The sequence below is a fragment of the Phallusia mammillata genome, chromosome 4, assembly GCF_965637545.1.
Source record: "Phallusia mammillata chromosome 4, kaPhaMamm4.hap1.1, whole genome shotgun sequence".
NCBI classification, from domain to species: Eukaryota; Metazoa; Chordata; class Ascidiacea; order Phlebobranchia; family Ascidiidae; genus Phallusia; species Phallusia mammillata.
This window is the reverse complement of record NC_137255.1, coordinates 24,186,247-24,213,136: the sequence shown is the minus strand read 5'-3', so window position 1 is coordinate 24,213,136 and position 26,890 is coordinate 24,186,247. Positions and strand designations below refer to the sequence as shown.

The 26,890-nt window shown below is 36.2% G+C and overlaps 3 protein-coding genes across 3 annotated transcripts; 1 reads left to right on the top strand and 2 right to left on the bottom strand.

Moving 5' to 3' along the window:
* Positions 1 to 331: 331 nt before the first annotated feature.
* On the bottom strand, positions 332 to 10,715 carry LOC145223044 (excitatory amino acid transporter 3-like). The gene is made up of 12 exons (XM_080089341.1): positions 10,442 to 10,715; positions 9,851 to 9,973; positions 9,541 to 9,622; positions 8,386 to 8,428; positions 7,761 to 7,898; positions 7,365 to 7,525; positions 7,047 to 7,113; positions 6,664 to 6,798; positions 5,641 to 5,741; positions 5,040 to 5,165; positions 3,162 to 3,296; positions 332 to 957 (listed from the first exon to the last, which is right to left on the bottom strand). The coding sequence occupies exons 1-12, from the start codon at positions 10,662 to 10,664 to the stop codon at positions 729 to 731; spliced, it is 1,563 nt and encodes a 520-aa protein (XP_079945467.1). The 5' UTR covers positions 10,665 to 10,715; the 3' UTR covers positions 332 to 728.
* Positions 10,716 to 14,840: 4,125 nt separating this feature from the next.
* On the bottom strand, positions 14,841 to 20,151 carry LOC145224642 (calponin-3-like). The gene is made up of 7 exons (XM_080091179.1): positions 20,023 to 20,151; positions 19,720 to 19,847; positions 19,169 to 19,244; positions 18,859 to 18,963; positions 18,342 to 18,374; positions 18,156 to 18,269; positions 14,841 to 16,451 (listed from the first exon to the last, which is right to left on the bottom strand). The coding sequence occupies exons 1-7, from the start codon at positions 20,071 to 20,073 to the stop codon at positions 16,347 to 16,349; spliced, it is 612 nt and encodes a 203-aa protein (XP_079947305.1). The 5' UTR covers positions 20,074 to 20,151; the 3' UTR covers positions 14,841 to 16,346.
* A 3,165-nt stretch (positions 20,152 to 23,316) lies between these two features.
* Positions 23,317 to 26,604, top strand: LOC145225015 (folate receptor gamma-like). Its single transcript, XM_080091656.1, has 5 exons — positions 23,317 to 23,467; positions 24,139 to 24,336; positions 24,437 to 24,563; positions 24,905 to 25,065; positions 26,373 to 26,604. The coding sequence occupies exons 1-5, from the start codon at positions 23,330 to 23,332 to the stop codon at positions 26,487 to 26,489; spliced, it is 741 nt and encodes a 246-aa protein (XP_079947782.1). The 5' UTR covers positions 23,317 to 23,329; the 3' UTR covers positions 26,490 to 26,604.
* The last annotated feature ends 286 nt before the right edge of the window (positions 26,605 to 26,890 follow it).

The following is a 26,890-nucleotide window of genomic DNA, read 5'->3' as shown; positions in this document are numbered from 1 at the left end:
GAACATATATTGTGAAACACTGCCGCAAAAGTCAGGCCAGTCAGCACAGTCATGCAGTCAGGCTTTTAGTCAAACCCCATTAATTGCTCGTCTGTATTACGTTTAAAACTTAACGTATAGCTTAAAGTTTTTTGATAGTTTAAGGCCTATAAAGAAACAAACCTAGTTACTAATATCCATTAAAAAACAGTAACCTTGCTAAATATCGCAAAATAGTTTAGAAACTGACAACAATGAGCTTGCAAAATCAAACTTTAGCATTGCAAAAACGAAAATAACATAGTAAGTGCAAATTGCAACACATTGCCGTCATGCTTTCCACAAATCTGACCTCAACTCTATCCGATGACAGCAGAGTAAATGATCCGCTTCGTACAAACTGCACTGATTAAATTAAAATTTCATCTTTTGTAGACCTTTTATCCTCAAGTTTTAATTTAAAAAAATCTAAACTAAAAGTTTGAGAAGCGAACATCGGAATTGTATTTTCGAAAAAGATGTAAAAGTGAGGGTAGGCGTCTAAATGCTACACTATTTAATATTTTAAACCAAGCAATAGATAGAACAAAACATGATCGACAATTGTAACATCAACAACAATTTACGAGGTCAGTAAAACAAAGACAATAAATTGAAAAATAAAAGATTGACGAATTGATTTTCAGAACGCATTTGTGCATGAAGCAAAAACATTTTCACTGATTGATGATTACCAATGAACTAAAACTTTACATCGACGTAGAGGCTTCTGCATTTTCATCGAAAGCCATGTTGTCAGTTCCTTTGCCAATACCTTCTGAAAAGGGGCTAAAACCATCCTTTCTCATCGAGTTGTCGTCAGATAAAGTGGTTTCAGAGTCATCTCCCATTTTTTTCAAGTCTTCAACAGACAACTTTGCCACAACCCCAGCACCAATGGAGTCGCCAAGCACGTTTACAGTGGTACGTATACGATCGCTAGAAAGTGCATGTAGGTCATAAACGTAAATCGGTAGAAATATAAGACATGGTCAGTACTCAGTATATATAGGCTTATTTGAACAGTTTCATTTAACTAAACCTAGTTGTAGGAATATAGGTACACGGAAGCTGACACAAAAGTCTGCTTTTATTTGCACTCTATTAAGACTAAATTATCGTCTACGCTTGGCAAATTTAACCTGGATTAATATTCTGCAGACTGGTTATTGCTACTTGAACCAATACAAATACTAAAACACAAAGGCAATTGTCAGGAAATTAAAATTATCATCATCTACATAAGCGGTTTTCTAACTAGAATAGTGGTTTTCCTATATATTGCCAGTTTATATATACTACATCATATTTAACGATGTTTCACATATATCATTTACTATATTTATAATGGATATATATTTGGCACCTACATTTCATTGGGTCCCTATCTTTTTCCTGGCACTTTATACCATACTTGTTTCTGCAAGCATAATCTAATGGGTCCCCACACATGTGCATATGCGATTTGGTAACAGTAAAAATAGAGAACAATCATTGTTAAACTGGAATAGTGGTTTTCCTATATATTCCATTTTACAGAAACTGTGCCATATTTACGCACCATTCATTATAATTGTAAGGGATATATCTTTGATGGAGACATTCAGTATGGCACCAATACTTTTGTGGCCTGTTATAACATAGTTGTTTTTGCAAGCAAAAAACAATGGGTCCCCACACACACATATATTTTGAATTCGTAACAGGATGAATGGCGCATGCATATGCTAGGTAAGAATTTAAATTGCACAGATGACATTTGTCGCATTAAAGAAATATTTATAAAGTTTTGTTTTGTAACAGTCACAGCCCTTTGTTTTTTTTTGTTTTTCTTTTCACGGGGTTCGAACCCAGGACTATCCCGGGGACGAATCCCGATCAGGGTTTTTTATGTCTGTATATGGGTCAGGCGCGCCAGACCATTCGGCCAAGTTCCTGCCCACAGCCCTTTGTGATTTTTAATCCGCACATAGCGACCCCTGGCGCTGTTAAGTTTCTACATACCAACAATACGATTGCTTAGCTGGGCTTTTTATATCCAAAACCTGTTCTGAAACAGTTTTATTAACGCTTTCAGTTTGAGAAGTCACGTTACACAGGTGTAACAAATCGTGCTGCGTTGTCGCTCTGCGTTTCGAAACACGAATAAGTTGACCTACATTAACGTTTACAGCGCAATATAACTAGCATCGTAACTTCTTAATTCCAACCAGTGAGAAAATGGTCAAGTGACGACTGCGTTTATGCGTGAAGCAGAGGCATTTTTTCCATGCGCCACTATCGTCAAACACTCCAACTGCGTCAGCTGTGCACTGAGCGAGCACAAATTTGACAAAAGACAGCATGTAAAAACATATTTTTACTATTACTGAGCCGATTGCACTGAAATTTTTAACAGCCAACAAGGAGCACCCTATCCACAGCTGTTTAAAATTTCAGCAGGTTAAGTCTGGAATTTCTGACCTTATTAACATGTGAACAATCAAACAAATAAGTTATGTGGGGGTAAACGGGTGAAAATGGATATATACAACTTCAAGTTATAAAATAGTTTAAAATACGCTGCAATGTACCAATCAAAAAGTATGAAACTCCAGAATCATCTGCTTTACCAAGTATAGCCGTTTTAAAAATTTCACGTTTTGGGGGGCTGTGGGTGAACCGAGGGATCAAATGGGGTCAAAATTCACATGGACCATCTTTAGACCAATATCTATCATGTGTGTAAATTTGGAAAAGTTTGAACCATTCTTTCTTGATCAAAACATGGGAACAAATCCGCTTTAAAAATTTCACGTTTTGGGGGGCTGTGGGTCAACCGAGGGATCAAACGGGGTCAAAATTTACATGGACCATATTTAGACCAATATCTGTAATGTGTGTAAATTTAAAAAGTTTGAACCATTCTTTCTCGACCAAACGTGGGAACAAATCCGCGTTAGAAAGAAAAAAAGAAAAAAAAATAGACAAAAACAATATGTGTCCCCTTCAGGGAAGGGGAACCATAATAACCAAATCCCTATTCAAATAGAACACTAATTAAAAGTTACTTTAAAAGACGAGTTTTATTTAGTTTTTGTTCATACGGGATTCCTGTTCTTCACTTGTTCAAAGAAAAACAACAACAATAACAAAAGACTTACAGTAGCCAATCTACGGCCAATATCAGGGTAATATCTTCGGTGGGCAAACCAACTGCTGACAAGACGATTACAAGAGTAACGAGTCCTGCTTGAGGGACACCAGCGGCACCGATGCTAGCGAATGTTGCTGTTACACTGAAAAATAGAGTATCAAAAAAGTTTTCTAAGACTGAATAACTATTATGAATACAGCTGATAATGCGTTTAACCAACCTCTTAAAGTCGACATTACAGGCCTGTATAAGCAATTGCTTTATTACTTCAATTGCTTCAAAACATACGGTGTAGGAAGCGCGTTCAGTCACGATTTACCAATTGTGCCCTTCACTATTATAACCAGGTTTACCATCGACTTGAAACCAAAAATAAGGACAACCGAAAAATTAAATTTTTATGCGAAACGAAACAAACGTTTTTGAACAAATCTTAGCATTTATACGAGCCATGACATAATATTCGCGAAATTTTGGCCAGAAACAATCTGTTCCAGCAACTCGTTGTTCGTAGAAAATACTAAGTGCACCTCACAACAGGCCGGGTCTAGGTTCACTTCTACTTGTAGCAGGGATTTGACTATAGTAATTGTTGAAAATAAGACAAAATAAGGACTACAGTCAAAAATAAGGACATTTCTTAGAAATAAGGACAATGAACTTTTCTAAGACATAGCCCTTCAAAATAAGGACAAATCTTAGAAATAAGGACGGTATGGCAACCCTGATTATAACGTTTCAATATTGTGCATCCATTTCCGGTTTGGTGATTGTTTTAGTGCAATTGCGTTGCTATTAGTGATGTACCGAACCCGCCTAAAAAGGTTCGGGCCGAAACCGAATATTCGGCCACGAGGCCGAATAATTTCGGCCGAATCAGGCCGAACCTAAAACCGCATTTCTTATGGGTGTTTTTAACTGAACCGTGTGTAGTTGATGCAAGTGAACTCAATTATGACAAGCCAAAATCCCTTTCATAATGCGAAAGCTTCACTAAACTTGTAATATTTCGCAGACAATGTGGCAAGTATTTTATAGATACAACAAATAGTTAATTTATGATGTTTCGTATTGGCGAAAATGAAAGTTTGGGTATTAATTTCATGCAATCAAAAAGTTCGGTTTCGGCCGAATTTTTGAAAAAAGTTCGGGCCGAAACCGAAACGTCGAAAAACAGCTGATTCGGCCGAAATGTTTCGGCCAACCGAAACTTCGGTGCATCACTAGTTGCTATATTTCTTTCACTAAGCGAAATAAACTCAACCTAAATCATGTTAAAAAACATGTCGCCGTTTAACTGATAAAAATGTCTAAAGCTCAGATTAAAATGTAACTCAACTTAAAATCTAAATGTAACTTAATAAAAAGTTGCTGAATTATTTACTAGAGTTCTAGACCGAGTACAAGAGCACGAGCAATATTCGGCTTTTGGTGTAAAGAAGCATAGACTTTACAACAAGCAGTGCTGGATTAAGGGTCTGATGGCCCGTAGGCACATTTTATAAGTGGCCCGAAAATCAGGGTTGCCAACTAAAAAATAGAATTATCAGTGCTGCCAATTCATTGTCACAAAGATCGTTGTTGTAAAGTGGCCTGGATTTTTGACTGGCCTGTAGACACGTGCCTACTTTGCCTAACGGTTAAGCCGGCACTGGCAACAAGGCTCATGTAGGCAGTGGTGGGATTTAAGTTTTTTGTCAGCCGGTTTTATCACAAAAGTCGTATTTTTCAGTCGGTTCTGTTCCAAAAAGTCCATTGACAGTAACCAGTAATGCTTTACGGTTCACTGATCTGATATAATTTCGTGACACGGTTCTATAGAAACGGTACAAACCGGCTGAATCCCACCACTGCATGTAAGTATCACTTACTACCCGCTACATACCACACTGTTACAAGCTGTCCGAAGTTCAGATAAATTCCGTTGACTTGGGCAATAAACACTGCAGCTACAGCTTCATATAATGCAGTTCCATCCATATTAATAGTGGCTCCGATTGGCAAAACAAACCTGTAGATTTTTATGTAAATTATAGCAAAATATTCTGGGTGGCACGAATGCCAAAAAGGCCACGTTATGCAATAATAGGATGTTTTGGTTGATTTATGTTCTCAACATATGATACGCGCAACACTATCGGTACCTCGGAGGTGGTACCCGAGTAACTTTCTGCTATACTTAATTTAAGTCAGATCAAAAAATGCAACTCAACTGACACAACTAATCATTCCTGGTTTAGGTGCGCAGCGGTGGAGAAAGTCGTCAGGTGGTAAATGACTAGTATGAGATTAAAAACCACTGATTTAGGTCAAAAACCAAACTGTCAGAATGCCTGTTTGTGTTTGCATTCTAGTTTGAACAAACGCTATTATATAGTCATCAGTGCGAAGACAATAGCGACTGTTGAAACGTTTGAAACAGAAAGTGTTTACTTTATACTGTTAACTTATGTAGTCTGTGTGTATTTTTCATTGGTTTCCGTTACCTTGTAACTCGTTGATCGATGTGGTTGTTCGTTTCTAGACAATTCAAAGTAACAGGCAGAGTAGCAGAACTAGACGATGTTGCCAATGCAGTCAGCAATGCCTACAGTAATTAAGTATAGCGTGAATTATTTTAAGACTCGAATTAAATTGTAAGCTAGATTTCTTAGCTCAAGTCCGGGCCGATATATGAACGAACCAAGTCCGGGCCCATATATGAAAAACCAAGCAGGAGGTAGACCAAATAAGCCTCAAAGACTATTTCAGGTTAATTAGTAAAACATAACTTAAATAAAAAATACACATAAAACTTATCTGAACCATTAAAAAGCGTTGTCAATTTTTGCTTTAGAATTTCATGTCAACTTTTTACAAATCGGTTTTGCGTCTGTCATTCATAGTAAGTTAGTACGATTTCACGAAAACACTAAAAAGATTGGTACGAGCATAAAAATGTTAAAAACTACTGGCTAACGCATTTCATTACAGCATCCCTCGAGGAGGCCTTGTGCAATGCAATGAAAAAGATTATTATCAAACCTTTAACTTAAAATTTAGCTTTGACAGGTGCAGTGGCGTAGCCAGGGAGGGGCCAAAGGGGTCATGGCCCCTCCCAAATTTTTAAAGTTGTATATTGAAAAACTTTAATTTAGTGTAGTTTTGTCCCTCATCATTGTGATTTCGTCTTTCAACTATCAAAGGGATATACAAATTAACAAAATTGACTGTTGTCACCAAGGTGTAAGCTGAAATCCATGCTTTTTATATTTATGTGGAATAAATCAATAAAGCGTTTGCTGGCCCGTCGAATCACAGTTTGGCAAGTCACGTGTTTGGTAAACGCATGTATTACGCCGAGCATTAGCAAATAGTTGTATTAGACAGCAAACTATTTGGCCCCTCCCAAAATTTTCGTCTGCCTACGCCACTGGACAGGTGTTGTTTTTTTGGCCAAACATGGTGAAATTTGGAACTTTGTTAAAAAAAAAAGTTTTTGTTAAAAAATTGCTTCCAGGGGGATTTACCTGAAGGACCCCTGATATGTAAGTGAAGGGATTCTTTCGCACGACGACAAGATAGATTAAGGGAAGCACAATGATTCCGTGAATCGCAAGTCCACCAATTACAGTGGCCATGTATAAGCCAAGCTGCTGCAGAACCTGCGGATAGATGACAGTGTTACCAATAGGAGATTTGCGGAAAGAGTATATTTCCGATTTTTTTCCATTTTACACTTGTTTCACGGACTTATCGCAAAATGTACATAGATGTATATTTACCTAAATACTAAGTCCAGAAACATTTGGGTCACAAGTTTTACCGTTGCTTGAGGGCAAGACACATTTTGAGTCCATTAAGTTAAAAAATTTGGATTGTTTGGAATAGGCTCGCATTAATTATTACAAACCTTTTCAGGGTCTTCCATCTTCATAATCTCTCCTGCAATAAGGAATATAATTCCGATTGGTGCGTACCTGTTATGCAAAGCACAAAATAAATAATTCACAAAAACATTAAGCAGAACTTTTAAATCCAATATTATTGGTTTCTCAAAAAAACGAGTACAGAAAAAAAAGAGTCTTTTGCAAAACTATAGCTATATGCATCTAAGGCAATATACATTTTTATTGCAGTATTTTGGGATTTCTTAAAATTGGAAGAGTCAATGTTTTTATGAAGCTAGTAAAAATATAAACATCATTCAGCCAAGCAAAAAATTTCATACCAAATTACAATCTTCACAATTTTCATCACTGCTTCGTTGAAAGCGAGGAAGAAATCAACCAAAATTTGCCCCTGTTCTCCCATTCCACCGATGATAACTCCAAATGTGAGACAAAATGTGATAAGACCCAACACGTTGATACCGTTCTTGTACGATCCCACCTTAAGTGTAGAGATATACGATTGAAAAGCACTTTTAATTAAAAAATGCGTTTATAAAAACTTCTCAAACATCTCGCTATGTCTGTAAGTGTAATTAACATTTGAAGAAGTAAAACGAAAATAAATTATTTGCTTGTTTGATTTTGAATTCATTTTTTTTTGGTCAACTTTAAAAAAAACCTGTTTTCTGAACGAGTAAAAAAATTGCAAAGCAGTATCACGTGACTTTTCTTACCAGTTCGTAATCAACTGTAACGTTCTCAGTCACAATTGTAGTTTGCTCATAATCCGCAGTCGTCACCTCTAGTGGGGACGGAGTTACGTCACGGGTGACGTTTTGCTCCTCGATGATCGGCTGTCGTCTTGTTTCATACTGAAAAGAATAACAACTGCATCAAACTTGTTTTGGTTCTGTTCGAAAGATGGAAATTTGGACAAGATTATTGGGAAAGTTTCGTTTTTCTCAGATCTTTCTACTTTTATACGGTTAACACAGGGATAAAAGTAACGGCGCTCCGATGTTTTAAGGCAAAAAGCGTCACAAGTTTCGGCTATATCACAATTATAGCATAGAATTCCAGTAAATGTTTCTTATACTCTTGTTAAAAGCTACAATATCTTATCTCAGTGGTGGATCGGAATCAAAATAGGGATCTAAACCCGAAAGTATACAAGTTTAAATCACTACCTGAAAATATTTAGTTACATTGTGACACAAATGGGACCGAGTGTGAAGGCAGGCCCGAATCTAGTCAGTATTATTTCAGCCCCAACCCGGCCCGAGTTCAAACACTGAACCATAAGGAACCCGAACCCGACCTGAGACTACATATGTTAACAACACAGACAGTCGAACTTACCTGTTGAAAGCATGCCTGGACCAAATTCTCGGGGAATAAATTTCTGCAAACAAAACACACAAACAATAGGATTTTACTGCTGCTGGCCATTTATTAACAGAAGCTCTTTAATGCTTTCCTGAATCGAATTGGAAAAAAATGAATTCTGTCTGTCTAACAATTGCTGTATGGGCGGTTCTATTGTTGACATGATTGATTAGACAGGCAAGCCATTTCGAAAAATGCATTAAAAGAAAAGGACAAAAATGATTTTAATCCGTCCATCTTTCGGGAGTAGGGCTATCATTACCATTTTTACTTAATTTTGACATGGAATTGATAAGTAGCACCACTGAAAACATTACTTTGAAACCTTTTTTATAACTATTACGAAATTTAATTATTATTTTCCACACGTTTGTTTTCTGGGCATTTAGGCATGTATAATAACTATATCTTATGTACACATGAAAATTATGTTTAACCAAAATCTTAATCACTTTAAACAGAACGACAGCGAATTCCCCCACAAAATATTTAACTTAGCGCCATAAATTCACGGTCAATGATTTACTAGCAGTATCAGCGAAACTTATCTCAAAATCAACTGCATGTTCTTTCACAAACACTAGGGCCTGATAACCTAATTAGTCGGTTCGACACCAGAAATAACTGGCTCAGTGGGAAAAAAACTATTACGTGCTGTTTTTTTAAAACAATAAGTTATTTAAAAAAATATATATAAAGGGTAATTGCCCCTGAAACGCAAAGACTATGGATAAAGGGCCCCGTATAGTAAAAACCAGAATTGTAAGCGGCACTAAAGTTAAGCCCGAACCTGGAAGTACAAGCTTTTCAAACACTGAAAGTACAATCCCAAACCCTAATTTTTACTCAGAGATGAAAGTTAAATCAAATTACAGCACAAATGAGGCATAGCGTGAATTAGATATGCCATAATCAAGGTCGATTTGTTCGCACTCAAACCCGGCCAAAAATCCGGTCCGATTTACAACTCTTATGGAAACAACAAAGTTTGTTATTGTTGTTTTTGCCACAAACCAAAAAAAGCAGTCATCTAAGAATAAATTGCCTAAGGTAGCTTTATGTGGACACCGTATATTTTAAACGGGACACCTACAACAAGATGTATAGAATATAATGTGTGCGTTTTACCTTAATAGGTCGGTCAATGCGTCCACGGGTTCTACAGTTAGCGATTCGCCAGTGGAATCAATGTTTTCTTCTCCAACACGACCTAAAAAAGGAACAAAAAAACCAATCATCACTACATATTAGATCCAAATATCTACGATCAAAATACCACATATTTTAGTGCAGAACACTGTTGTTATTATGAAGAATTATCACATTAACGAGAAACACTAATCGTAATTGGAAACAGTATTTTCGAAATCCCAAACAACCTTTTGTGTATTGTCTGCTGACGTCATAAAACGTGACGTCACAACGACCGAAAATCTACCTGGGTTGATGACGACAACTAACACCATTCCAATAATGACGGCTATAAGGGTAGTGGTCATGTAGTACACGATTGCACGGGCGCCAAGTTTTCCTGAGGCTTCTCGATCGAGAGTCGAGACCCCTGTGACAACAAGGTGAAGTTGTTCAACACGTTTAAATGACACGAAGCCTACTGAATAACACTCAGTAATTTAAACACATGGCATTACATGACGGTGGTCGCTAGTGCCAAAGGATGCATATGCATTCTTTTTACGTAAATGCTTTGTATGTTCGTGAATATAATAGTTAAGTGAATAGAAGATATCGTATACGACTGCAGTCAAATTCGGTCGTTTAAACCCAGAACCGATGATTCGCTTGGTCTAAATCAGCCTCTGGTGATGTACGTGATGATATTAAAAGACAAATTTGGCCCATCCTTGCATATACAGGCCAATCAATGTGTGATCTCGATTTTTTTTATTTGCAACCAATAACTGGCTCATACATAAAGTTTAATACATTGAATGGGTTTCCTGATTTATGGTGTCAATATAAAACAATTTTATCCAAACAACAGGTTATTAACACAGGGTAATAACTTTACCTGTTATCAAACTGCAAACAATCAGTGGCAAAATGATCATTTTTAGCATTCTCAGCAGCAGATCACCAGGAAATGCAAAGTAGGTGATGTCTAAGTTCGACAGATGGGCCTCTCTCATTGCTATACCAACCACAATCCCAAGGACCACACCAGTCACTGTGGCGATCAGTAAAGCATTCTGCTTCAGTATGCTCTTGCATGTTGCTTTCGAACAGTTCACCATTTTGCGATCTAAACTGGTTATTTTCTAAAGCTTAACCTGGGAAAAGTACGTAGCGTTAGAAGTGCTTGTTCGATCTTAAAACAGTAGAAGTAGAGAAACAAAAAAAGAAAAAAGTAGGTGCAGTTTCTATAGTTCAGTTGTGACACGCGAAAAGAATACAAAGGAATGACTAGGTATAAGCATACACTGCAAACGTCCGTTCAGGAAAAAGTAAGAAAACGGAAAGCAAATACGCAACAAAGGTGTCACAGCTATGACCAGGCTAAAAATCTGCCTAGTCATGCCAAGCGTTAAGCATAAAGATATCTGACATTTTAGTCAGCTTGTAGAACCAGGGCTGTCACTTTTGTTTGAATAAAATCATCTAGTTTGACCTAAAATATATATATAATCTTCTAGAATCTAGATTTAAAAAAACAAACATCTAGACATATGTCTAAATATAAAGTAATCCATTTTAACATAATGTATTATTAGTTATTACCAAACATTAATACTAAGGTTTTTAATTTAAATTGTCTTATATATTAAACGTTGAAGAAGCTTTTTGTTGTTGCAGTTGATGTTGAGGCTTTTGTGTTTATTTCGATGGAAATTTTGTAGGCTTAAGACTGTTTCTATGGTCTTTTCAAACGTTCAAGAAACCATCGAGATTTTATAGCCATTAGGTCCCATATTTTACATCTAGGCTTATCCAAAACTATCTAGATCTAACTATGTATCTAAAATGGCAACCCTGTGTAGAACCTTTCATACAAACCTGCCCAAACAAACACGGCGTTTTTTAATTGTCTAATTTCGAACATGACAATGGTAACACAAATTGTAATTTTAACCTTATAGCGAATCTCAGACGAGATATTTGTTACGTCATAAACTTTGCCTTCAGTGTCTAACCAACGCATTCATAATTCGTTGGAACTACACAACGTATTTTTACAATACAACTGTTGTTTAACACTCACAATCTGACATTTTGTTGCCAAATTTCCCAATCTTAGCTTGCATAAATTACAAACGCAATGAAAACAAACAGCAGTCAGGATTGCACAAGCTTTTTGACTTACAAAACACATTCCGCTAACAACTGCACTCCAGCTTACATATGTGGTTTAGGCGCAAAGGTTTCTCGTTTACCAAGTCAGGTTTGCTTTGCCTGGGAAATGTTTTCAGCATTACGACCAAACCGTAAAATCAAACAGGTAGGTGCAATGCGCCAAAGTACAGCAGGCAAGCAACCAGCAGTTATCATAAGGCTTTTATGTGCTTTTGGCTACGAGATAGCCACGGCAAGGTAATAAATTTTATGTTCTGTTGTTTCGACGCAGCAGAAAAACCTATAACATTATAACCTAGCATGTTAAGAAATGATTAAACTGAGCGGGATTTTTTTGTAGGATGTAACATGTTTTGCAATCTTCAAAGTTTCACCTCAGAATTTTACCTTTTCCGAAATAACTTTAAGGAATTTAGTACGATTTAGCAATCACTCAAGCAAATTAGTATTTAGTAAATTAGCAGTAAGTAAATGACCAAATCGCCGCAAAAATGATTAATCTGTTTAAACCGCAAAAAAATGATTAATCTGTTTAAACCGCAAAATAATGATTAATCTGTTTAAACCGCAAAAAAATGATTAATCTGTTTAGATTCCGAACCACTTTTTCTAATTGTATTTTCCACGTTTACGATGTTTAGTACCTCTGTTATGAATTACAAAGGAATTGCTCAACTATACAGACATTTTTGTGTGTTGAAGAAAAACCTGAAGTGTACCACCCGTGTCCAAATCGGCCTAAAGCACTGGTAGAGCTACTAACACTGAGCTTCACCTTTGGCACGACCTGGGAACTTCTGGTAGGTGGCGCAAAAGAGCATAGGCGTATATGGTGCTGACTCAGCAATTATTCTTACCGGAAACCCAAATTGCTGTAACAGCACCATAAACGCCTGTGTTCTTTTGCGCCACCTACCAGAAGTTCCCAGGTCGAGCCAAAGGTGAAGCTCAGTGTTAGTAGCTCTACCTAAAGCACTGAAGTAGAAATAACTTTGTCTCAATTATGGCGTTTCAGATCGACTGCTGATCTCCAAGGCGGGCAAACGAACTGACAAAAACTACACAGAACCTTGTAAATCGCAACAGCGGTTAAAAATATTTTTGAAAGATTCTCTTGCACACGTTAACCTACTTTTTCAAAAAAAAAACTTTTAGTCTACGTATACCTATAGCTATAGTATTTGCAATGCCGTGCTAAGATTATTAGGTTAGAGACTCCTGCCTAAAACCGCATTGTACTGATACAGCTGTGTTTAAACTTAAACCACCAACTTCACATATGTCTATAGGCTGGTTATTGTCAGTAAACCACTAATATGATGCCTGAAAAACAACAGACACGTACTCCAACAACCTTTACATAAGAACTGATTTTGACTTGAAGTGCTATTTAGCTACAAGAGGTTTTTGCATGCTCGGTTTATAAGAAAGTCAATGAATAACTTATATACTGCATGAAAAGTTTTTTCTTGGTTTGCAAACACATCCAAGTTTCCATACTTTGTGCAACTAAACTACTAGTCCTGCAACAAAAGCTTGATATGATTTTACACAATATTACGCCACTGCTCTAGTCTTTGTTGTTTGAAACAAAAGAACAAACTAATAATATCTAACTTATAAATTGACTAAACTTTTTCAACCCTATGTGCGCTCGCGCTGTAACTACAAAAGTCAACAACGCATTTTACTTCTGAGAAAATAGTAGTGGCGCCCATTATGACAGAACAATTCGAAAAAATCGTGAGTAAACAAGTGAAAGAATAAATTTTTCACTTTAAGCAATCTTTTTTTACTTCTTTTGTTGCAATGTGTAATTAGGTAAGTGCAAGGTGTGTCTGGAGTTTTGCTTTTGTTAGTTAGTGCAAAGCATTGCTTTCAAGTAATAATTATTCATATGTTCTTGAAAAGTTGGTTTTAACACCAATGTACCTGGGGTGAAAAAGTAGGCTACTTTTCAATACGCCGATCAAAGACTAAAATACTCATACTACTTGCGCAACAACTTTTAGCGATGCAAGATGTGGGCAATTGAAATATTCGGCTTATGTTTGCATCAATTCAAATTTTCTATTTCAAACTTTGTTTAAAACGAGCTATTGGTGCGAAAATTTGATACCAAAAAACCGCGCGTAAAAGTAGGATTTATTTTCATTGGATTTGAGAAAACGAAATAAATAAAAAGTTTTGCACGCAATAATATGGCAAATCCTAATGGTAAACTGTAGTGATGGGACGGGTACCCGGTACTCGGTGATTTCAGTGGTATCGAAATATTTTGTCTCAATTTTCGATACCAACGTTCGATACCGAAGGCCGGTTTACACTATAAGAATACAGGCATCTTTTTGCCAATATTTGCTTAGGACAGCATGAACTCGGGATAAAGTTCAGCAAGGTTACGTATATTGTTTTGTCTATCGTATGAAGATTACATTTTTCTGCATGTGTGTGTGCACGCCTGTACCCCGGCCATGACAGATAAATTAGCCAGTGATATACAACTAAGTACAACACTGTACTTAGGTACTCGGTATCGAAGGTATATACATATGTGGTGCTCGTACTCGGTACTCGCTGCAAAACCTGATATCGTCCCATCACTAGTAAACTGACAGCAAATTGAACACAACAAATGCAAAAAAATCTATAATAGAATTTCCTTACCTACTCTATAACCGTAATTTCTAACTAGCGTGTACACGTCCAAAGTCGCCTATAAATTGTAGGTATAAAAACTGAAGTTTACGCTAAAAGAGATCATCGATATTTCTATTTGAATAGGATTTTAAAAATCCCGTTTGGGGCCAAAACATATTTTATGATTGCGCAACGAACAATAAGAGGGGCGTATAAAAACTGTTGCTCAAGAAACGACTTTGTTCTGATAAACCAGACCTTAGTCTCGTCTCAAATCGAGTGCTTCTTGTCGAAAAAACGGTGGCACATAAAGAACCGCCTTGCAAGACATTTAAGCATACTGATCCTGCGCCTGAATAGGAAAAATAAACAAACCACTAGCACTGTAAAAACACAGGAGCGACCAGAACAATAGAGGTGTGACTTCTGGCCAACGCAAACAATCTATTCCACCACTGCTTTTGACTGCAGCTCGACAATCAAAGTGGGTATTGTATTATCACGGTGTTAAAGGAGACCATACAGGGCGTGCAAGTGAAATACGAGAGAAAATACACAAAGGCACCGCACATAAGTTTCACACTTGAAATGTTCTTTTTGTGGTTAGCCAAATACGTCATACTGTTTACAGGTTTAACAAACGCTGGTTTGTTTAGACTTAGAGCGAATTTGGTATAGTTGGAAAGTAATCAATTCCCTTATTTTCGGTATCTTAGGTGCTGTATGTGTTACAATATATGGTAGCGGGTTGGCACGATTAATAGGCATACGGAAATGTTCTCATTTTAATTTAAACTTGAACGTTTTGTATCGACAAAATGATTTACACAGATTTTCAACCAGGCTTCAAATTCACCCCATTGCTAAAAATTGACATGTTTTCAGGGTAAATACAATAAGACAAAAGTTGTTTGGGCATGTGGAAACAAAAAAATAGTTAATAAGAGAAAAGCTCTTGGTTGACACAAAAGTTTAAACAGGATAATTTCACACACAATCGGGAGTATATATTCAGCACCACAAAACAGGGACACCACCATATATGTTTAGTAAGGTAAAAACAAGGAAATTTGGGCAAGTGAGAATACATGACAAGATTTGTTATCTAGCATAATCTTGGCAAGACATAGGTTTTTATGAAACTGATTTTTGGAATGGCAGATGTTTCAAAAAGTGTATAAATTGCATAAATAGCAATTTGGTCATTTGAAACTAGGGAATGGTTTTGATATGGTCAAAATAAAATGTGAATGTATCAACAGGCCAACTGCCTAACAATGTGAAAAAATACTTCAATTAGAACACAAAAAAACAATAATACCTCAAGAAATTTAGACATCAACCGAATTCATAAGAAAGTCATGCAAACAAATGTATTTGTTGCGTATAGTTTTGTGAACCAGATCATATATTCCTGTTTCAATTTAAAACAGGCTAGTATGAATAAAGCCAAAGCAAAATCTTCAGATATTACATTTGACAAGATTGGTTAAAAAACTTTTGTTCAGTTTTTTAACTGTGAAAACAAGTAAAAATCATTTATCAAAGGATTTAAACCATTTATTCCTATTCCGAACGTTGTAGGGTTTGTTTAGTGATTTTTTAAGTCAATGCTGTTTATAAAAATCTGTGTTACATACGCAAAGAAATAGCTATGGACACCAGAAGTGATGTTTCCAATATTATAGATAATTCAGCAGCGAGCCAATTGGATTTCCTGATGACAGTATGACATTGAAACAATTTTCAATACAAAGCACAACTATATGAAGAAGTTTGTTATTTAAAAGCTTGACAACAAATAAAAAATGTACAGAAATAGTTAAAAGGTTGGTAATGGAAATGTTAGTACACTCATAATGCTAGTGCAACATTTGATCATTGTAAAAGATACACTTGAAACTCAATATGCAGGCACCACACTGAAACTAGAAAAATATGAAATTACTCGATGATTGAAACATGAAATACTTAAGCCCCAAAGATTATTTGGTATGGTTTTGGTTTGACGTGTACTTCTTGTCAAAAATTGGTCTTGAGGCTCCGTATGCCGTCATGCCAGCTCTGCTAGCACATTTGTTGGTTCCAGCCTAAAGTAAAGTTAAAAACAACAACCTTTAAATCAGTGGTTCTCAACCTTTTTTCTTTCGTGGCCCACTTTCATTGCACAAAAATTCTGTGGCCCAGTAAATTTTTATGATAGAAAGAAAACAACTATAAAATAGGTTTAAAACAAAAACTGCAGAACATATTTCAAACAGATTAAAAACTTGATGCAAAAATCATAAAACAGCACTTTCCCTTCTTTAATCAAGCATTTTCAGTTACGACCGGGTAATTGGACAATGCATATGCTGCTATTATCTGGCTTTATTGTAATTACAAAGTAGTTTATTACATCATAAACATACGGGGTTGCAGAAACTTAAAGTAACTTCATACTGCAAATAGATTAATTTAAATTAATTTACATTCCTTCTCACTTCCTCCCCAAGCCATTATTCTTGTAAAATTGAGTGTAGTGACACAAATGAAAGTAAATTTATAAATAAAGCTTTCTATTTGGTTGGTCTGTGGCCCAATCAAAATGCTTCCATGGCCCACTGGTTGAGAACCACTGCTTTAAATCCAGATTTCCCTCACACATGTTTTGGATTTTCACAAAAATCTGTATCCTTTATTAATTTTAAAATTACTCCAGTAGCCTAATGTACAGCAGTGGACCAAGTGGGCAAAAAACCTCTTCCTGGTTGACCTACAAGTTTTTGTTTTTACTATTGTCTCTGCACTTTTGATGCAAAGTAACCTATACGCTGATGAAACACATAATCAGCATGACTGAAAGGCTATGCATTTAGGAAACGTTTTTGCGTCTTAAAAGCTGACAAACCCATGTTGAAAAAGACTCTTTGTGATTTTTTTTTGTTGCGTAGCTTATCGAAAACCAAAATGGTCAGTTTAATATGAAGTAATTATGTTCCCATAACCTTGCCAAGTTAAACCCTAATGTGACATCTGTACAATGTTTAAGTTCAAGCATGCCTAGATAGCAAGGTTAACATGAATGTTTTGAGCACTTATCTCTGCAACACTCAATCTACACAGTGTATGACAAGCTATTACAGAGAGGCAGATACAAGCATGTATCTGAGTGATGTGTTGCCAACTTTATGCCCAATGCTGGGACAATCTGTTTAAAGGTTAAATTTGGGGGGCTTTTAGAACACAGTTACTGGATTTTTGAAATTATATACTTTATCCATGGTATTACTTTTTTGATGGCAGTGAAAAGGCTAATTTAACTTGTTTTATGCCCTTTTTAACACAAGAATCCAATCTACACCCGTAAACTATTCCATGAAGAACTTGCTACTAGGGCCCACAGAAACAATATATATTAACCATGGCACAAGGGCCAAAGTGCCAGTATTTGTAACTACTTACAGCATAAAACCCCATGCCATATTGTCCACAGTGCAAAAACGTTTGCAGACCCTAGATCTAAACTGTCAATAAAATTCCAATATTTTTGGTTTGTTCGATTTGGGAATTTACTATGCTGTGCAAAAAGAAAGTATCAAACTTGCAATTATGCAATATTTTCACCTAGCATTGTTGTACCTGGAAATGCATTTACAACTGTTAAAAATTTGGGGTTTGTTACAATTTAGGTGTTCGCACTTTGGTGATTGTGTTTCAACTTTAGGGTGTGCTGGGCTTTAGTGTTTCACTAGTTTTGTGTTTTGCACCACCATAATGTTATTTTAAAACAAGCACATACAAATGTATTGTACCTGAAGCCCAATAATACTCTCTCCAGCTCTTAATTGCTCTTTAGACCAATTTCTTTTCTGTTTTTCAGAAACATGAAGCCCAATATCAGTGTCTGTGAGCCCCCTTGACATTGCCTGCACAAAATTTTTACAAACATAATTACGAGTCATAAAACAATAAAGTCAGGTTTTAAAAAGGTCACTTACATGATCAACAAGGGCAAGCAAACAAGTCTGGACCTAAACATAAAACAGATTTGTTAAACATGATTAACAGTGATAGCAAATACTGTTGCCACTGCAAATAACATAACATGAACGTTTTTCCTACTTTTCCATTTCAAGTTTCCATTTAAAGATACATATATATATAATAATATTGTTAAACAAACAAACAAACACAATTTTTGATCATTTTGCCACATTTATATTTCAAGATCGTTTTTACATTCCATATTTAACTTCTGTTGATGGTATGTACTTGATACATATGCTAGCAAAATTTGCCCAGTGGGTTAAACACATAATTTAAAGGCTATAACATATCATTGCCCCAAAAAGCATTACAGAATGGACATTATACTTGATAAATTACAATTGTCTATGCCATGAAAATGCATGCAAAAAGATTTTAAAAGTATTGGTCATGGTAAAAAAAAACATATGTATTGTATTATGAACCTGATAGAAATTCAACATGTGCACACTAACATGCAGTATATACCTGGGGCATTCCAGAACCATCATAAAGATCCGCTGTTGTGCACAACGAAGGCTCAGGGACTCCCAGCACTTTTATGGCATCCAAAAATGTGCTTATGTTCTCCATCTAAAACCACAGCTTGTGTTAAATCTAAATGCCCTAATTTCAGTAGTCAGCAGTGTGTTTTTTGTTCAGTGAACACTTTGCAAGCTTCAAGCACAATAAGTTTTCAAAAAGAATCTCCAGCTACAATGTTATAAGGCCGAATTTGGTAAAACATAAAAAAAGGTTTATAGCATTGTTATGAAAATAAATGTCATATCCAACTTACACATCGGAATGGGTTGAGCATGCTTTCATGTGGCATTCCTTTTTTCAATATCCCAGGTTGCAAGGTCTCTACTAAACTAAAAGAGAATGTTCCAATTAGGTTTCAAATTTACGGTACTAACGAGAAACAAACAAACCAATGGATTTGATAGATTAAGACCATGACGTTTCAAAAGCAACTTGTGTCATTCTTAAATGAAATAAATGTAAAAACCATGCAGCATTTGTGTGCATAGTTTCACCTGTGATTTGAGCTATTTTATCGCCTCTTTTACTGCTTTTGCTTGATGCTTGGTTTTTACATTCATTTCATTTGAAATAATACAATGTGCTGTTGAAATGTCATGTTCTAAACAAATATATTGGCTTGTTTGTTTCACATTAGATTAAAGTATCAAATTTTGTAAAAGATTTCAAATTTCGGCATATGAAACATAAAAATCTACAAAAAACATCAATAAAATACTGGCAAACATGATGCTGCATATTATCTACAAATACAATCAAAATGGTCAAAAACAAACACATAAAAACTGAGTTAGGAAATCTTACTAGCATAGTACACGGCCATCTTTCAGCCAGTTTTGAAACGATTGATCTCTCATTGCTGGTTGCCCAGAACTAGCTGCAATCCATTCCCTTAAATCCTCCTCCACATATTCATCATACTTTGCAGCCATCTGTACATAGCATGGTAAATTAACAACAACAAACTTTAAAAGAATTTTTACATCAAAAAAACTGAAATAAACTGTCATTACACCGTACATTAATATGTAGCATTTAAAATCGAAACATGTAAGTTTTGATATTTTGCCATAATTTACTTATTTTATTTTGTTAAGAAAATCGTACCTTCATTTTTACTTCACGACTGAAGCCATAGCTTGGCCCTTGATTTGCCATAACTCCCAGTAGACCTACAAACCCCTAAACCAATACTGAAATGATTCTGAAACAAAATATTTGTGTTATTGCACAGATCACTTAAAGCAAATGCAAAGCCCTTTAATATATTGTGTGGCTAAGGGTGGTTTGCATAATGTTAAAGAATCGAACTTTACACAACAGAACGGTCTTGGAGGGCTTCTTCAAAATACACAAAATTGTGTTTGCAAAGTACTAGTTTGTGGTCAGGTCTGACATAAACACAATCTAGTTTAATATGTTCAAGTTTTTTACACCACAGTTTGTGCCACATACAAACAAGATCGGCTCATATTTTTAGGTTGAAATGTTATTATTCTATCCCCTCTGGAATTGCTTTTATTTTGTTTCCAAATTCATTTGCACGTTACCCAGTCTGCAGAACATGGCAGTTCCTGACGAGATCTTGTGCGTGCAGGACCTACATGTCCCGCATGCGCACGTGCACAACCCGTAAGTTCGCATGCAAGGCCAATTTCAGCAGGTGCAAAGCAAATAAAAGAGGTCAAGACAGCTCAATCTAATGCCCTTGGTGCAAAATTTTCGCATGCAAACCCCAAAGCTTGGCGTGCAATTTTTTTTTAAATCGCGTGTGCAGCTGCCACACTCTGCAGACTGGCATGTTACTATTACAGGTTAACATGAGTTCTGGTGCTTATTCATAGTTAGGTTAGGTGCTGAAACAAATTGATTATAGTTCTTTGCTGCACTCATTTTATGTTAGTTACCTCAGAAGAAGTATTGTAAAAAATAGAATCTTCTGTCACATGGCCTACATAATTTTTTAACACCAGGTTGCAATGCAATCAAAGGTGGCTTACAATCGAGTAAATACAGTTAAAGATTGTGTGTCTGTTTTTCAATCAATTCTGCATCCAAAAATACAGTTTCAGTCCAGTCTGCAGAACATGGTAGTTCCTGACAAGATCTCGTGCGTGCAGGACCTACATGTCCCGCTTGCCCACATGCACTACCCGTAAGTTCGCGTGCAAGACATATTTCAGCAGGCGCAAAGCAAGTAAAAGAGGTCAAGGCAGCCCAATTTATGCATTTGGTGCAAAAATTAAAAAAAAATCGCGCGTGCAGCTGCCACACTCTGGAGACTGGGTTTCAGTGTCTATATTCTATATAGAATAGATTGCATATTTTATCATACAATTACTAATACCACAATTGCTGATTACATTTTTGCAAACTTGACAATTTTAATTGTATTGTAATAGAAAGTTGTGAAGGTTAGAAAATATAAATACGCTTCAACACAAAAACATACGGTACTGATTAACTAAAAAAATCACTAAACCAATGTTTTCCACACTTTAACTACCAGTACCACGAAGCATGTTAAATTTGATAGAAGCTGTGGGCGCAAAAGTTCCAAATAAATACTCTGTATCACAACGCCATATGAATAGGAAACCATAAATAATGAAAGAACATAATAAATGAAAACCACAAAACAAGATGAGCAACCCACTTTGCTTTGCCCTGTAGTTACATCTATCAAAAATTGACCAATCACAAAAAAGCGAAATAAAACGCATGGCTGAACAAAAGAGTCAAAAATAACTAAGGCATAACATTAGTGAAGGAAATGTAGTCTACAGTTAAAAAAACAATTTTTGTAATCAAAAACACGAAACAATATGCAACAAAACATAAACTATTTTATTTGATTTTTTAACTTCAAGATTTTTTACGCGATAGCGTGTGTCAACTTTTGCCGCCTCAGCTTTTCCAGAATTTTGCTAGCAATACCGTATGCTGCAATGCTTTGCTGGTCAAGAACTTGGTCAAATGTCAAATGGTCCGGCGCGGCTGACCTATACGCAGAGATAAAAACATTAATTCGGCCACGGGAGTGTCCTAGGTTCGAACCCCGTGATAAAAAAAGTTGTTTTATTGATGGATTTAGTGCGATTGTGTTGTAACGATTTCTTTCAGCATCTCAAACCAAATTACCTCTATTGACAAATTTGGCATGGGTAAACTGCATGTACTGTCACGGATTATAACTTAAACTCAGTAGTTAATCCGGAATCTCCTTGTTCCTGCATGGATTAGGCTACAACATAAATAAATGTTTTAAAGTTAATGCGACAAATACAATGAACTTAAATTGCCTTTGCAAGAAATCGCTTTAATATACAACCAAAATAGACAAGTTTTTTAACAAAACGCAAAGGGCCGGTTCTTTAGTTGCATAAACTGTATGTATTGCAACAATTCAATGCTATTTGTCGACGTCGTTTCCATGCAATAGGCTAAACAAGGTTTTTTTTCGGGGAGTAGCCTTATAATAAGGTTCTTGATAACCTAAGTACGAATATAATTGAAATTAGCCTATATCAGCATGACCAAAATGATGCTGACTGTTGTACAAGTCGTTTATGTAGTAGACCTATAAGTCAAAGATCCGTAGCTTTTTAGAAGAACATTTTCCTAAACTTGACAAAAGTGTGGGCTACACTTTTAAATATTTTTAAAGTGATTCCATTATTCTTGGAAAACTACACATTTTTACTGATGATGGCAATTAAATCTTATTGTAAAGTTTGATGACCAATTTTCGTTTTATGCTTGTTTATTGGCAATTTTGACGCCAACCGTAATGCAGTATCATACACATGTAGCGGTCACCCTTACTTAAAGCGGATGTTTTGACTATATTATCACGCGGCGTTAACATTTTAAACTGCTCATCAAGGGAAATCAAGTACACGATACACATAGGCGCATAGTAGATGGCGTTTCATAGCAAATTCCAATTGCCACCACACTTTAGTTCGGTAAATGCTCGAGGCATGAACATGCGGTATTTCTTGTAGCTCACAATGTGTCTTGTGATTTAGGAATTTTCGAACGGCAAGGTTTAAACCAAACTTGCGGCTGGCGAATCTGCTTAGAGTTAAAAGAGAAAAAAATCAATATTAGGTGCCAGATTGGAAGTTCGATTTGAAGCAGAATGTTGGATTTTTAAAGAAGCAAACGAACGTAGATAGAACTCCTAAATGTAGGCTATGTTGATTGGTTACATTTTTGCCTGCAGAAATAAAATGAGTTCAGTAAGCAATGGGAATAGATTGAATTGCAGAACCTAATTAAGTATGAGAACTGTTATCAACAAGAAACTTTATTTATATACTAACTTGCTTTTTAGGCAATAGGATATATATATGAGCAGTAATTGTTTATGTTTGCACAATACACTTATTCCTTACAATCAACGGCAATTATGAAGCTTGCAAACACCCTGCTTTTGGCATCTGCTTTGTTTGCCTTCAGTAATGGACAAACAACTGTATGCAACATGTGCTTGAAAGGAACATTTCATAAATCTGCGCCCAGTGCAGAGCCTAACCTTAAATACAAGGTAATGTTTACAAAGTATTGGGCTGTTGTTACCTGTTATTTTTTCGTTACTGTACCTTACATTTGAACTAAACGTTGTTGAAACAAGCGGTGTGCATAATATACAGCTGTGGAATCATTTACAGCAAACGGCTGTGTTGTGGAGTAAGCGCGTCTTGCCACGCTTGTTTGTTGAATGTCAAGACTCGCTCGCGCATCGTCATTTCCTAAAACTTTTGGAGATTATCCACATTCAGTAAAGCTTTCTACCTTTGAAAAAGTAAAATTCCAGATTGACGGTTTTACAGTTCAAGCTGCGGAAAAACGTACAATACTCAGTTGTGCGTCGTTATTTTCTAGGCTAAAAATCTTTTACCTATGACTAACTATACACGTAATAAGGTTTTCTCTGCTACAATAAACAAAAGGACATTACTAGGATCGGTCCTGAAGCGTTCAATAAATCAGCGATCACATCACACTCACATAAATAATAAACCATAAAACGCCGGCCTCATTAGGGGCGAAATACCGAATTAAGCATTTAAATACGGCAAGAAATAAACTAAAAAATCAACCCATAGTGGGAATTGAACCCACGGAAAGCGACTAAACGGTTGCTTGGGAAACCTGCTTGATTTTCAGAAATGCTTTCAATAGGCCTGAAGTACTGATGCTGTGTTCCTTTTACAGTGCGCAGCATTTAAGGATCGGTCCTGTTGTAACACAACTATGGATACAGAGATTTACGATAGAAGCAGAGGAGCAAGCAATACTTTCAACTATGACCACTGCCCAGGAAAAAACATGTCGAAGGCGTGCAAAGAAAGATTTCGGGAACATGACTGTTTTTATTATTGCTCTCCGAATTTGGGGCCGTGGATTAAAAATGTAAGTTGAATAATCACAAAATAACCAGTTAAGAGTTTTTTTAATTAACACGCGACATAATTGACGAAAAAACTGACAAAACAGATTTTTGTTGTAAAAGGTGTCAAGTAAACCAACAGCCGTTGGAGTCCCTATAAGACCTAATCAATGCACCACGTGGTATAACGATTGCAAAGACGATTACACGTGCCAGAGAGATTGGACGAGCCCTTGGAATTTTAAAACAGGTGATTTATTTTATGTTAACCTGTTTTATTTGTTTTATGTATTCCCCACTGTTTATCAAGTTTTTATGTTGCTTAGATATTTATTAACTTTTTTTTCATGTTTTACACAAAAATACTAAAACTTTTGCACAATATAAGAGCCACATAGGGATTGTACTTATATTATTGGAGCCAAAACGAAGGCTGTATGATTTGTACAATGTGAAGTGGACGATAAGTTCTCTATCTCTGTTTGTTTCTTGAACAGAATTTAAATATTTTAAATACGCCTTGGTATTTTTAGTCCAAGTATATTACTATGTGTTGTTTCATCGGGCAAAATAAACTTAATGCATTCCTAGGAACGACCACGTGCAATTCAACATGCAAAAAGTTTTCGGAATATTACCCGAATGCTAAAACAATGTGTGAAACGATCTATGGAAAACAGTTTAAGGTTGTGGGACCTGGAGATGCTGGAATGTTTATTTGGTTTACTCTCGGGTCAAACCCAAATGATCAGGTAAATAAGGTTTGTTTGTTTCATTTCCAAGCATAAAGCAAAGTCTGTTCTGTTGCCCAATTGTTCAGACTTTTTGTACACAAAATGTTTAATTTAATTTCAAGAAGCGAATTTCAATGGATATATGATTGATTTCAAAATGATTGCAGTTGATTTTAAACACACACATTACGCTGGCTGATGTTAGCTTTGTGATGGTTTTTTAATGGGCACTGCTACAAGGTTGCCACTATAAAATTTGAGGATCTTGATCTTAGAGACGTTTAATACAGTTCTTTTGATTATGGTTAATTTTGTTATACTTAATTGAAGTAAAGAATTGCAAATCCAACTCATCAGACCGGGTTTGGGGCGAAACTTGTTTTTTAGACATTCTTTTGAATTTGCTAACCTTGCTGGTTTCCAAAACATGGTCTATAAAATTGGCTTATTTCTTGGTCTACGCATTCAAACAGGGTTTAGGGCGGTACGCGCGAAACAATCGTAAGGTGGTACGAGATCCGTATCAGGTTGAGAATCATTTTTAACACATGTAGCCTAAAAGCGTTTGCCACCTCATGAAAATAGTAAATTTTATTAGATATTAAGCCACGGCGCATACATTTCATAGTTGCGCTAGAAATTAAGCCGGAGGCGGTAACTGAATTAACAATCTCTAACCACAAGATACTTCGGTAAACAAATTCGCAATCTTAACAATTCGCGGTCTTCAGAGTGGTAGTTTCCATCAAGCTTTTTTTGTTGAAATTGATTTTCTTATTAATACAGCATATGTGTGTTTGTTGAATTAATGTGTAATACCCACACATAGGTAGGCAACACTTCCAGGATTAAAGCATTGCGGCATAACATTAAACTGTATTTTTTAGCCTTATTTCCATGATGAAATTTTGGCCGATGCAATTGTGATTTGTTATGTGGAAAGGATTGAAAGCGCTGGTTACATATGCCACATCTAACAAAACGAGCAGAAAGTGTAGACCAAGTCCTAACACTTTAGCTCCATCTAGCGTCTTTGAACCACCAGTCGACCAGTCAAGGCGTGGGCTAGAATCTAGCCTGTGGTGGGATTCGAACCTGCAGTTTTTCCCTAGCTCGCTCTTTACCAACTGAGCTACAAAGGCTCATCTGTGAAACCGTTAAAGTCCTATAATAACAAACACCGTTGTCTGCCTCGTGGATTTACGGTAGAGCTACTCACTCACACCATACCTGGCGCAAAGAACTGAATTGTTTAATTAGCGGCTGAAGAGGGGTAGAGTTGGGATGTAAGATTTGAAAAATTTATGCCCATTTTTTCTCGTTAGGTTGCGAAGACCTACGCAAAAGACAACGGGATGAAATGTGACGCAAATCAGATGCAACTGGGGGTGCTTACAACCCTGATGACGTCAGCGATTGCATCTATTCTACTGTATATGTAGCCTGGCATTATATAAAGCCTACCCAGCAATATATTAGCTTACTAAATTTTGTATCCTGCTGTAGTATTCCAGTATGGCTTCCTTAAAAATATTTAGGCATGGAACTTTTTATCGTATGTGCAGTGTTACTTACATTTGCGAAGATAAAAAAGCATGTGCCCTCAAAATTTGTTTGCTTTTTCTCCAGCAATAGCGCCAGGCAAGAGAACAAAACCGACATGTCAAAATTTACTCATAAAGTTATATTGTTTCTGATGACCTTGTTGTTCTACTAAAACCTTGCATACGAACTCTAAGAAAAGTTCTAGCAAAGGGGGCAAAAACCATTTGCTTTAGTTGATTAAAATACTCAATAGTTCAATCAAACAAAACAATGTCCTGATGACAACGCCAGCATTAAA

What these genes read in the sequence shown, in the direction of transcription:
- LOC145223044 (XM_080089341.1), bottom strand. Translation starts at nt 10,664, where the DNA reads ATGGTGAACTGTTCGAAAGCAACATGCAAGAGCATACTGAAGCAGAAT. An exon ending in AGTTGTCGTCATCAACCCAG is followed by an intron (nt 9,623 to 9,850) that starts GTAGATTTTCGG and finishes TTCCTTTTTTAG; the next exon opens with GTCGTGTTGGAGAAGAAAAC. An exon ending in GCATTGACCGACCTATTAAG is followed by an intron (nt 8,429 to 9,540) that starts GTAAAACGCACA and finishes TTTTGTTTGCAG; the next exon opens with AAATTTATTCCCCGAGAATT.
- LOC145224642 (XM_080091179.1), bottom strand. Translation starts at nt 20,073, where the DNA reads ATGGCAAATCAAGGGCCAAGCTATGGCTTCAGTCGTGAAGTAAAAATG. An exon ending in GTCGTGAAGTAAAAATGAAG is followed by an intron (nt 19,848 to 20,022) that starts GTACGATTTTCT and finishes TGCTATGTACAG; the next exon opens with ATGGCTGCAAAGTATGATGA. An exon ending in AGAGTATTATTGGGCTTCAG is followed by an intron (nt 16,452 to 18,155) that starts GTACAATACATT and finishes ACTTTACTTTAG; the next exon opens with GCTGGAACCAACAAATGTGC.
- LOC145225015 (XM_080091656.1), top strand. Translation starts at nt 23,330, where the DNA reads ATGAAGCTTGCAAACACCCTGCTTTTGGCATCTGCTTTGTTTGCCTTC. An exon ending in TGGGGCCGTGGATTAAAAAT is followed by an intron (nt 24,337 to 24,436) that starts GTAAGTTGAATA and finishes TTGTTGTAAAAG; the next exon opens with GTGTCAAGTAAACCAACAGC. An exon ending in GGTCAAACCCAAATGATCAG is followed by an intron (nt 25,066 to 26,372) that starts GTAAATAAGGTT and finishes TTTTCTCGTTAG; the next exon opens with GTTGCGAAGACCTACGCAAA.